General features: G+C 36.3%; 1 protein-coding gene across 1 annotated transcript in view; it reads left to right on the forward strand.

Annotated features, from left to right (window-relative positions):
* The first annotated feature begins 10,245 nt into the window (after positions 1 to 10,245).
* The window catches only part of LOC123252222 (dentin sialophosphoprotein), an 18,719-nt gene continuing 17,948 nt past the window's right edge, over positions 10,246 to 11,016 (forward strand). Inside the window, exon 1 of the mRNA XM_044681616.1 lies at positions 10,246 to 10,456. Within this exon, the coding sequence (XP_044537551.1) occupies positions 10,246 to 10,456 (211 nt within the window). The remainder of the gene's footprint in view (positions 10,457 to 11,016) is intronic.

Here is an 11,016-nt window from a genome sequence, read left to right on the forward strand (position 1 = left end):
GATGTGATTGGGATAACTGCCTGATTCTTAATGGGAAGCTCATTGGTGGGAGCTCATGAACTATAAATAGGAGGAATATCCACCCACAGGATAGAATAATCTGAGAGAATGATCCCCTTCTGACAACTTCCAGGAAATCAACACAAAAGGTTATCTGTGAACATATTGCCTCCTACTTATAGAAAGTAAGCTCCTTAAGGGCAAGAGATTTCTCACATTTGTATTTCTGCACCATCATCTTCTCTCTCCCTAAATACTTTCCTATTATCTAGACTATCCCTAGATCCCAAGGACTCTTTTCTTATTTATAGTTACAAAAGACATGTCCTCCCTTGCTCATTTAATGTGTTAATTAGGTGTTTGCTGTGCCTCTGTTGGCTTGCCAAACCAGATGAGATCTGCTCATCCATCTTTGGTGTCTTTCACCCAACTCTCATCTGTGGCTCCAAGTATACACAGCAGCTACACTCCAGTAAAAGTATCTCTGTAACTGGTTAAACCAGATTGGGGGTAACCCACACCTGTTACCAACAGATATGTCAGTGAGTTAGGGGGGGTGTCTCCCCCAAGCATTTGAAGTCTTCTCCCAGTGGAATGGGTGGATGAGAACAATTTGTTCCAATGGCCATAAATTCAGCTGAAATAGGAGCTGTGGAGCACTTAGAGTTAGTCAGGCGTCAAAAAATGTCAAGGTCATCCATTGCACCCCACTGGACTTCAGTGACTCTGGAGGACTCTGGAAGAAGGCTGATATGTTTGTGTAACTCTGCCTCACTTAAATTCACTCACAAGTGATGTCATTGGTCAAACAACACAATAATGTAATGTTTTATTTATCAGTCTGTTCTTTCTTTCTTTCTTTCTTTCTTTCTTTCTTTCTTTCTTTCTTTCATGAAAGTATTAAGAGACAAAATTTCTTCTCCAGATTGCTTTAACTGCATCCTTAAATTTTGGGAAATTGTCTTATTATTGTCACTTTCTCTGATGAAATTCCTGTTTTTTTTTTTTTTATTCTGACATTTATTCTGTGGAGCTAAGGTTGTGGGGAGAAATATCAACAATCTCAGATAAGAAGATGATAGCACTCTGTCGACAGAAAATAAGGCAAACTTAAGAAGCCTCTTGATGAAGGTGAAAGAGGAGAGTGTAAAAATTGACTTGAAGTTCAGTATTAAAAAATTATGGTCACAGCAGATGGTTCCATCACTTCCTGACAAATAGAGGGAGAGGAAATGGAAGCAATGTCAGATTTTATATTTTTAGGCATAAAGATCACTGTAGATAGTGACTGTAGTGACAAAATTAAAAGACACTCCTTGGAAGTGTAAAAAGGAATTCCTTATTTCTTTTTTTAATTTAATCAGGGACTTGGAAGTCCTCTTACCATAGACGTGTAAAAGGATTAACCAGCCCACAGTGACAGGAAGTGAGGTAGGAAAAGGAGATAAAAGGGGTCAGTTGCTGACAGTTAGGGCTGGCAGTTACTGGGAAGTTGGCTGCTAGGAGTGAGTTGGGTTGGTGGTTGGCATTTAGTTGCTGGAATATAAAGGCGGACCTGAGCTTACTGAGAGGAATTTTTGACCTTTTCTGGGTTGGGAGGTGGCTGGTCTTCATTGACAGACCTAATTGGGATTGGATTAAACACTGATTGGGTTAGTTTTGATTGGGCTGGATTGGGTTGGAACTTTGTGGGGTGATTGTAATTAGTGGTAGTTATAGGCATGTATAGGTAGATATAGGTAGTTTTAGGTAGTAATTATAACTAGTTATAGGATAACTAATATAGATATTAGGAAATTTCCTTTCTCTACCTCTTTCCTATATTTCTCTCCTTTACTATATTCATTTTACTATATTCTTTTACTATCTCTATTTTAATTAAACTAAGTTGCTAATTTTTAAAAGCTATTAGAAGTTTTCTTTTCTCTGGCTTAAAGGGATAATATTAATTTACAACTCTACTATATTCTCATTAAAACTTAAATTATTAAAAGCTGCTCTCTTATTTTGTCAGAGCTCCTAATTTAACCCTTACAGAAAGAAAGGTATAGCAAATCTGGATACTGAAAAACAGAGACATCACTTTGCCAACAAGTGCCAACAATTAAAGCTATGATTTTTCTGATAGCAATTTATGACTAAGAGTTGGACTATAAAGAAAAACTGAGCACCACAGAACTGATGCTTTTGAATTGTAGCGTTGGAGAAGATTTTTGAGAATCCCTTGAACAACAAGGATATTAAATCAGCCAATACTTAGAGAAATTAATTCAGACCACCCATTGGAAGAACAAATAGTGAAGCAGAAGCTTAAATACTTTGACCATATAATGAAAAGACAGAAATCATTGGAAAAGATGCTGATGTTGGAAAAGATAAAAGGCAAAAGGAGACAGGTAAGGCAGAAGATGAGATGGATAAACAACATCATAGGAACAACAAACATGAACTTGGACATACTTTTGGATATAGTATTGAAGGGCCTAGTGTTCTATTGTCCATAGGGTCATGAAAAGTCAGGAACAACTGAACAAATGAACAACAGTATATAGTCAAATTCTGGAAACATAAAATATACTGCTGAGAAAGAGAGTTTATTGCAAAATTCTATTCAGATTCTTAATTTCTTCTTTAATCTTTTTTTAAGATTTTTCTGGGTCTGACAGGGCAATATTGAGGTCTCCATCTGTGATATTTTTTACTGTTAAATTCTCCCTGAAATTTAATTAGCTCATTCTTTAAGCATTTAGATACTGGACCATTCAGTACTTAAATGCTAAGTCTTGATCTTATTTAGTGTCTTGCATTGCTTTTACTTTCCTGTGACTCTTGATTTTTTTTTTTTAAAGTTCATCTGAAACATTATATATTCTGCTTTGCTTGATTCTGCTATCCTTTTCCATTTTATGTGTAAGTTTGTCACATTATTGTTCAGGTTTCTGCTTGGTAGGCATTTTCTTCTATTATATTTTCTTCTATTTTTCATTTTCTTTGTCCCCTGCTCCTCTTTATTAAGAAGGAAAAAAAGCAATGAAATAAAAGAAATATGACCATCACTGTTGATCTGTCATTGATATAATTTGCTTCTCCCGTACTATCTCTCCTCTTTTGCTCTTATCCAAACCTTAATCCCTAGTTATTTATTTTTTAAGAACTCTGTTTATTAGTTCCAAAGCAGAAGAGAGGTAAGGATTAGGCAATGGTGATCAATGACTTGCCCAGGTTCACACAATGAGGAAGTGTTTGAGGCCAGATTTGAATGCAGGACATCCCATTTCTAGGTCTGGCTCTCAGTCCACAGATCTACCTAACCTGCCCCTTGCATTCACTAGTTATTACACTTTTCCCTCTCCTTTAAATCACTCTTTATAATCCTCTCTCCATATCTGAAGTTTGTTTTGCTTGTGACTATTCACTTCTCAACTATATTATCCCTCATAAATAACTCTATCCCCTTTCCTAGTCCCTACCTGTTTTTTTGTTGACTTTATTGTGCTCAAACTATGTGAGTTCAATCCTTCTTGATCTGATTCAGAGAAGAGTATTCATATGTTCTCCCCAACCCTTCTTCCATATTTGTATACGCTATGCCATGCCCTGATTATGAAAAATGCTAACTTCTATCCTCATTTCCCCAGTGTTTTCTTTACCTCTTCCCTTTTCTTTCTTCTTTTAAGAATATCAAAGAAAAACAAAATCATGCCCAGCCCTTTTCTTTCTCTTATTTAATTTCCTGTTACCTTTGAAGACATTAGGATTCTGAAAGGACACATTTTTTTCTCCAATGTGAGCATGTCATCAATATTTAGTGCCTTCTAATTGCCCAAATATATTTTACCTTTTTAGGTTCCTTTTTACTCCTGTATTGCATTTCGAACTTTTTATTCTGCTCTGATATTTTTATCAGAAATGCTTGAAAGTCCTTTATTGCATTAAAAACTTATTTCTCTCCCTTATCAGATGATACTCAGTTTTATAGGCTAAGTTGAGCCTTTATTTTCTGCTTTGTGGATTATCATCTTTCAAAAATTTTCTGTTATAGTTGTTGATGATAAGTTTTGTGTGATCCTTTGTGTGGTTCCTTCATGCTTGAACTCTTTCTGTTTCCTTGCAGTAATTTTTTTTTAACATAAAAATACTGTATGTTGGCTATGCCATTCTTGGAAGTTTTTGTTTTAAGGCTTCTTTTGGAAGGTAACTGGTGGATTATTTCTATTTTGACTTTGTCTCCTGATTCTAATAAAGCTATGCAGATTTATAATTTCTTGAAAAATGGCAACCATTTTCCAGGAAGTCCAATATTCTTAAATTTTCTTTATCCAATTTTTAAATTAAATTTTTTTTTCCAATTAAGAATCATTTGTTTTCTCTCCTACCTATCTCCTCCCACTACTTCTACTGGAATAGAAGAAAACCCTTTTAACAAATATGCACAAGAAAAACAAATTACTATTTTGACCATATCCAAAAATGTATTTTAGTTTACATATTTAGTCTATCACCTCTCTAATAGAAAATAAGTAGCATTCTTCACCATTAGTCTTCTGGGGAAAATGGTTGATTTTTTTAAAATTTAAACATTTATTAATAATCATTTTTAACATGGTTACATGATTCATGCTCCTACTTTCCCCTTCACCCCCCACACTCCCCTCACCCATGGCCGACGCACGAAAATGGTTGATTTTTATAATATTTCTATAGTGTAAAAATTTCTACTTCTGCCAATGTCGCTGAGCATTGGTTAATACAAGTCTTCCTGAAACCATCCTTTTCATAATGTCCTAGACCACAATATTCCATTATGTTGGTAGCAGTTAGGTTGATGCAGCATATATGTTGGACTTGGAATCAAGAAAGTCTAAGTTCAAATTCAGTCTCAGATGCTGACTAGTTGTGTGACTCCAGACAAGTCATTTAATATATTTTTGCCTCAGTTTCCCCAATTATAAGATGGAAATAATAATACCATCTATCTTTCAGAGTTATAATGAGGATCAAAAGAGGAAGTATTTATAAAAGGCACTTAGCACAGTGCCTGGCACATAGTAGGTACTATATAAATGTTTATTCCATACTCACCCATTTCATATTTATATACTATTTTTTAAGCCATTCTCCAAATTACCTACTTAGTTTCTACTTCTTTGCCACCTCAGAAAGAATTACTAAAAATATTTTTGCTCTTTTTTTATGTCTTTGGTACTACTAGTAGTGCTGTATCAAAGAGTATAGCCAATTGAGCAACATTTCAAGCATAATTTCAAACTTTTTTCTAGATTGTCTATACCAATTCATAGTTCTACCAATTGTACATCAAAATGCCTGTTTTCCCATAGGCTCTTCAAAATTTCTAATCCTTTCCTGCCCCACAAAATTTGCCAAACTGATGGACATGAGCTTTAATTTACATTTCTCTAATTATTAATAATTTGAAACTTTATTTCATATGCTTATAAGTAGCTTGACTTTCTTCCCTTCGAAAGCACCTGTTCATATCCTTTGACCATTTCATTTATCAATTGGGGAATGACTTTTAATCTTACAAATTTTGATAAGTTCCTTATACATTTAGGTATTTTTAATAGTATGTAACATAAGTGTATGCATTACAGTGGGTGATGGAAAATCCCACACTAGGGGAGACAGCTAAGTGGCTCGGTGGATTGAAAGCCAGGCCCAGAGAGGAGAGTTCCTGGCCTTCGACACTTCCTAGCTGTGTGACCCTGGGCAAGTGACTTACACCCCATTGCCTAGCCCTTACCCTTGGAACCAATACATAATATTGTTTCTAAGACAGAAGATAAGGGTAGTTTTTTTTTTAATTAAAGAAAAGTCCACACCATCTCCATTGTGATGTAGTGTCATGATGTAAAGCAATGACAGGGAACCCACCAATGTCACACAATATCTTTGTGACACTCCATGCATGGAACTATTTCAGTACCAACTGTACTCAAATCTGTCCTTAACCTAGTTCATAGAGATAAACCACTACCAAAAACACTTACATACAAACTCTATCAGGATTCTAGGAGTAGCCCGTAATGGGGAAAGGTATTGTGCCTATTCACCACTCTAATTCTAGATCATGTATTTGATGCATTTTCTGTTTATTTAGCCCCCTACTTATAAGGTAACATACACACACACAAGCAGCAATTCTCAATAATAACATTTTTTGATCTGAAGCCTAACCATGGACTTAACAAGAAGGCAAGATAAATAAAACTGTGGATATTAATATATCAAAATTAATGCAAAATAACAAAATACACTAGAATCTATAGATAAGCTCACCAATTTATTCAATTCTATGGGCAGAGTGAGTACATGCTAAAAAGGAAGCAGGCAAAAAAAAAGAATCTGAAGGAGGAAAACCCATTATCTTAGGGGAACTAACAACTCTAGACCACAGGCTTCAATCATATTGGTCCATTTCGGAACCACACAGAATACCATAGAAAACCTGTTCACTGTCCATTGAACCTCACCAATTTTTAGCTTAGAAAGTCCTCTTCTCTTTTCCAAATGCTTCGTTGACTAACCAGAATGAAGTGTAGACAAGATAGCTCAGGTTGACTCCTTAAACTAGGCAAACAAAGCTAGCCAAATCCAGGAAACCAAAGCAACTATAAAATTCCTTCTGTTTTTCCTTTTCAAATGAGAAGTGGCAACAGAGAGCAACAGGACCTTCTGAGAATCTTTCTACCTCTAGGTGGAGATGAAGGACATGAATAGTCACGGAAGCTCTTGGTCAATAAAACCATTTTTTTCTTTACCTATCCAGAGTAACTTTGCTTAAGCCTTTTGTTTACCAACTACCTCTAACTCCTGCAGTTCCTACAGAACAGTTTTTCAGTTCATCTTCCATTTTTTTTTATGTATCTTCCATTTTTCTCAGATTCCTATGCCAGATTCTTCTCACAAGTTCTTATGTTCAGATCCTATACATCCTAGTGGTTTAAATGAGAGCTTCTTGAATGTCAGACTCATCTTTCATATAAAAAGAATACAGCTCCTCAAGTTTCCTTGCAAAAATCCTCTTGAAATCACACATTAGTCTTCATATACTATAAAGATTTCTCCCCCCCCCCTTCAGTTTTGCCTTCTTTAGCTATAACAGTTATATGCACTTTAGCTGGGACATAATACTTTGCAGCTGTGAAGACTTTAACATGGTTGAGCATCTCTTGAATGTTGTTGAAACTACGTTTATTTGGATTTACAGTACTTCAATTTTCAAAAAATAACAAAGCTTTATTCCCTTTATTACATCAATTTATTTCCACACAAGAGAGGCATCATTCTATGTTGTTCATAAGGAGATTTGACTCTATATTTATACCACATTTGATTTTCTGTTGAAAAATGTTCAAATACTATTTGAATACTATTTCTTTTCTATGGACATTAAGAGACTTTGGTTTTATCACTGTCTCTTTTCTTTGATTTTGTCTCCTGTCAACATCTTAGTGATTCTGCTGCGAGCCCTCCTCTTTCATTGTAATTACTCTGTATGGCATTTAGCTTAGGGGATATACATAGTTTCTTACTTTCCCATACTTTTTAGTTTAAAGCTATTGATCAGACTTTCAGTTTACCTGGCAAATACATTCTTATCAGCCTTTAATAGGTGTATTCCATCACTGTTCAGGAATCAATATTTCCTGTATTTTAAGTTGTGGTCCAGAAATCCAAACCTGATTCCCAAACCACATCTTCTTAGCCATTTCCATCAATTTTTATCTTTCTCCTCCAATCCAATGAATAATAGGAAAACAGCTTGTTCCTTTCTGGTCTTCAATTTCTTGACTAAGATTCTTTCTAGTCCTTGTCTTCAAGGAGTTTACATACTTCTGAGAGACAGTTTTCTTATCATATCTTTTTTTTTTTTTTTAAGACTCACAACAACCCTGTAAACAGGCGCTTTAATTTATGACCTCCTATAGAGGACCAGCTCTATATGGTAGGGGTCCTGAGCGGCATTTTACGGCGTCGGATTGCTAAGACAGGAAAAAGAAACTGAGAACAGCCGAACTAGCGGTTAGCCCATGCTGATCCAACGCTATGGGATTTTGGACTTTATTTTATACTGGTTTCAAACAAAGAACACAAAGAAAGAATCACAGCTGTGAAGGGGTTACAAATCATACACAATTCATTAAAGTCTAAAAAATAGAGATATGGGTGCAAGGACAAGGGCCAAATTCCAACCACCAATTAGTAGGGGATAATTCTGGAAGCAGAAATAAATTTCATGGAGATGTTTACTAATTGCGTTCTGCCTTGATTTACAGATCTGCACCTGGTCAGATAGTCTGGACTAAATCGTCTGGCTCCAGTTCTTATCTAAGTAATATATTTTTTAGGTTTCAGACTTCTTAATTATCAAGGAGAGAAATTGTCAAGGAGAGGAATTGTTAACTCAGTAGCTGCTGGTCTGGTTAAGGACTCAAAGCTTTCCAATAAGAATATTGAGAAAATGTGGGGATCTAAAAATGAGTCAAAAGAGGAGCCTCAGATTTTTACCTTAGATGGTCCATTCTATCTGCATCTGACATGCAGTGCAGAAAAATCATACACACAGTTTTACTTGCCGATGATTTTGTAATGGGATCCAGATAAAACATCTATTACAGACTCTGTTTCTCTAAATGACTCCTAATAGCCTCTTGGAGGGGTCAAGTTGTTTTTGGATTAATCTACCTGCTGGTACCAGAGCTTTTCAGGGCTCAGGTGACCAGGACCAAACACAAAGACTGCCTCAGCCTGGATTGGTCACGTAGGGAATCCAGATAACAGGCCCTAAATTTGACCCTATTTCTCCAATTGGCTCTTTACATCCAACGGCTTTCAACAACCTCCGTTTTAACAGATGAGGAAACTTGAGGCTAAGGGAAATTGACTTGTCTAAGTTCACACGTCTTGGGTCACAGATAGTCTTCAGATCCAACTCCAGGTCCTTTCTAATGTATGCCACACTTTTCATCATATTTTCCTCAATAGGTTATAAACTCTTTGAAGGCAGAGTTCATTTTCTTTAACCTACAGAACCTAGCACATAATAATAAATTCTTGTTAAATTATTGTTAGTTAAGTCACTAATGCCAAGTTACTCTAAATAATCCAAAGTAGATAGCTAAAAATGTAAGAAACCTTTATTTGTTGACATAAGTATTTTCCCTTCATCTCTGGTAGTCTGAATTTCTGTTCAAATGAAAGCTGGGCATTCATTTTCCATGCTCTAGACTTTTCTTAGACATTAGTTGCTCCATGCTGAAGCCTGGATCTCAACATGGCCTCAGGTGATTACAAAGTGTACTTTGTGGTTATCTTTCAGGAAACTGCTCAAATTCTACCTTCCCTCATTTCTTCTGATATGCATGACTCAGGAGACAGAAACTAGAAATAAACTGCTAAATAAAAACATCCTGCTACAGCCTCTGTTCCTCTGAGACCAAGAGATTCTCTTTTCTCCTCTTTTTACTACCAGTATTATAAAAACATTCCTGTTAACTTACAAACACAGTTATAAAAGGGATGTATGAGAAATAGCCAATATACCAACCATTAGACCCGTGTCTTTTTAGGACTTTCCTCATCTGAACTTTTGGTTGCTGCCTCTCATCAACTTTTTATTTGTGTGACTTTGTGGTCTTCAGTTTCCTTAACTAAAGAATGGATGTCTTAGGCTGGCAGCTAACTCCCATGTGATCTTATGTATGTATAATTCAGCTGGAGATAGTTCTGAATATTTAATTGGCATCTACAGCACCACTTTACTGTTAAACATTTGAACAAGTTCTCCAAGCACTTTATTTACTACACAGTCTACTAAGAGGAAAAAGGAAACTAATGGCAATTTTGTTAATATGTAACTAAACACAGGAAAAGAAAATACTAACACTTTTCTCAGATGCAAATTTTAAAATTTTTGCATCAGACTCCCTTGGCTTCATTTCTGACTTGTTATGCATAGACACGCAATGGGGATGTTGAGAGGAAAGAAAAGAAAGCTGCTACTGAGCTACTGGAGAGAGAAAAAAAAGGGTTCTTCAGTGCCTTTGCTGTCTGGGACACTTGTGTATTTGTACCATTTATCAGTGACAAAGGATATTTCATAGTGTGTTGGAATGTGAAGAAAATCCAGTGTGGGATTCAAACTTTTCCCTGACCTTAAAAAGAGGTGATTATTGGTGAGTCTTCACTTCCTTTTTGGCATTGGTGATAGACAAACAAATCATGGACCTCTTCCACCAGTTCCACCATCTCAGAGTCATCAAAGGGGTGTCTGGTAGATCAGCAAAAGACCTTCAGCTTAGTATGCAGCCCAATACCTCTTCTTTCCCACACTTCCTTTCACAATCTCTCAAACACAGAACAATCTCTGATAATGCATATATCAACCTCATCACTTTTGTGGATGTACCTGGAAAGTATACTGCCAAGGAAAGTGAGCCTATCCACAACATTCAAAATTGCTCTTTTTTTCAATTGTTCCACATATAAATGGTGTGGTGCTGGCTGGGAGAGAACCTCTTTTTTCTTGGTGTTGGTTATCAGGCCAAAATTAGCACAAGTGGCAGAAAATAGATCTGGACTCTGTTGTATCTCAGCCTCAGAGGCTGCAATGAGAACAAAAAGTTGTGTACCATCTCTCACTTTGTTCTTGTAGAACCTTGTAGCCCTTTCAAGTTATATAGTTTGTCATCAGTGCTGTAGCTGACTTTGATGTTGTTTTCATCTTTGTGGAAGGAATATGACAACATTGCAAAAAACATCCTGTTTAAAAAGCCTGGGAGCAGACACACATCTGACTTCACTTCATTGGTGACTGGGAGAGCATCATTTTTCCTCCAGAACTTGTGCCAGCTTGCCATTGTGAAACTGGCATACAGTACTGATGAATTTCTACAGTTTTAACCAAATTTCCTTCCTTCCTCTTCCCTCCCTTTCTTCCTTCCTTCTATCCTTCCCTCCCTCCCTTCCTCCCTTCCCTCCCTCCCTCCCTCC

Source organism: Gracilinanus agilis, chromosome 6 (genome assembly GCF_016433145.1).
Source record: "Gracilinanus agilis isolate LMUSP501 chromosome 6, AgileGrace, whole genome shotgun sequence".
NCBI classification, from domain to species: Eukaryota; Metazoa; Chordata; class Mammalia; order Didelphimorphia; family Didelphidae; genus Gracilinanus; species Gracilinanus agilis.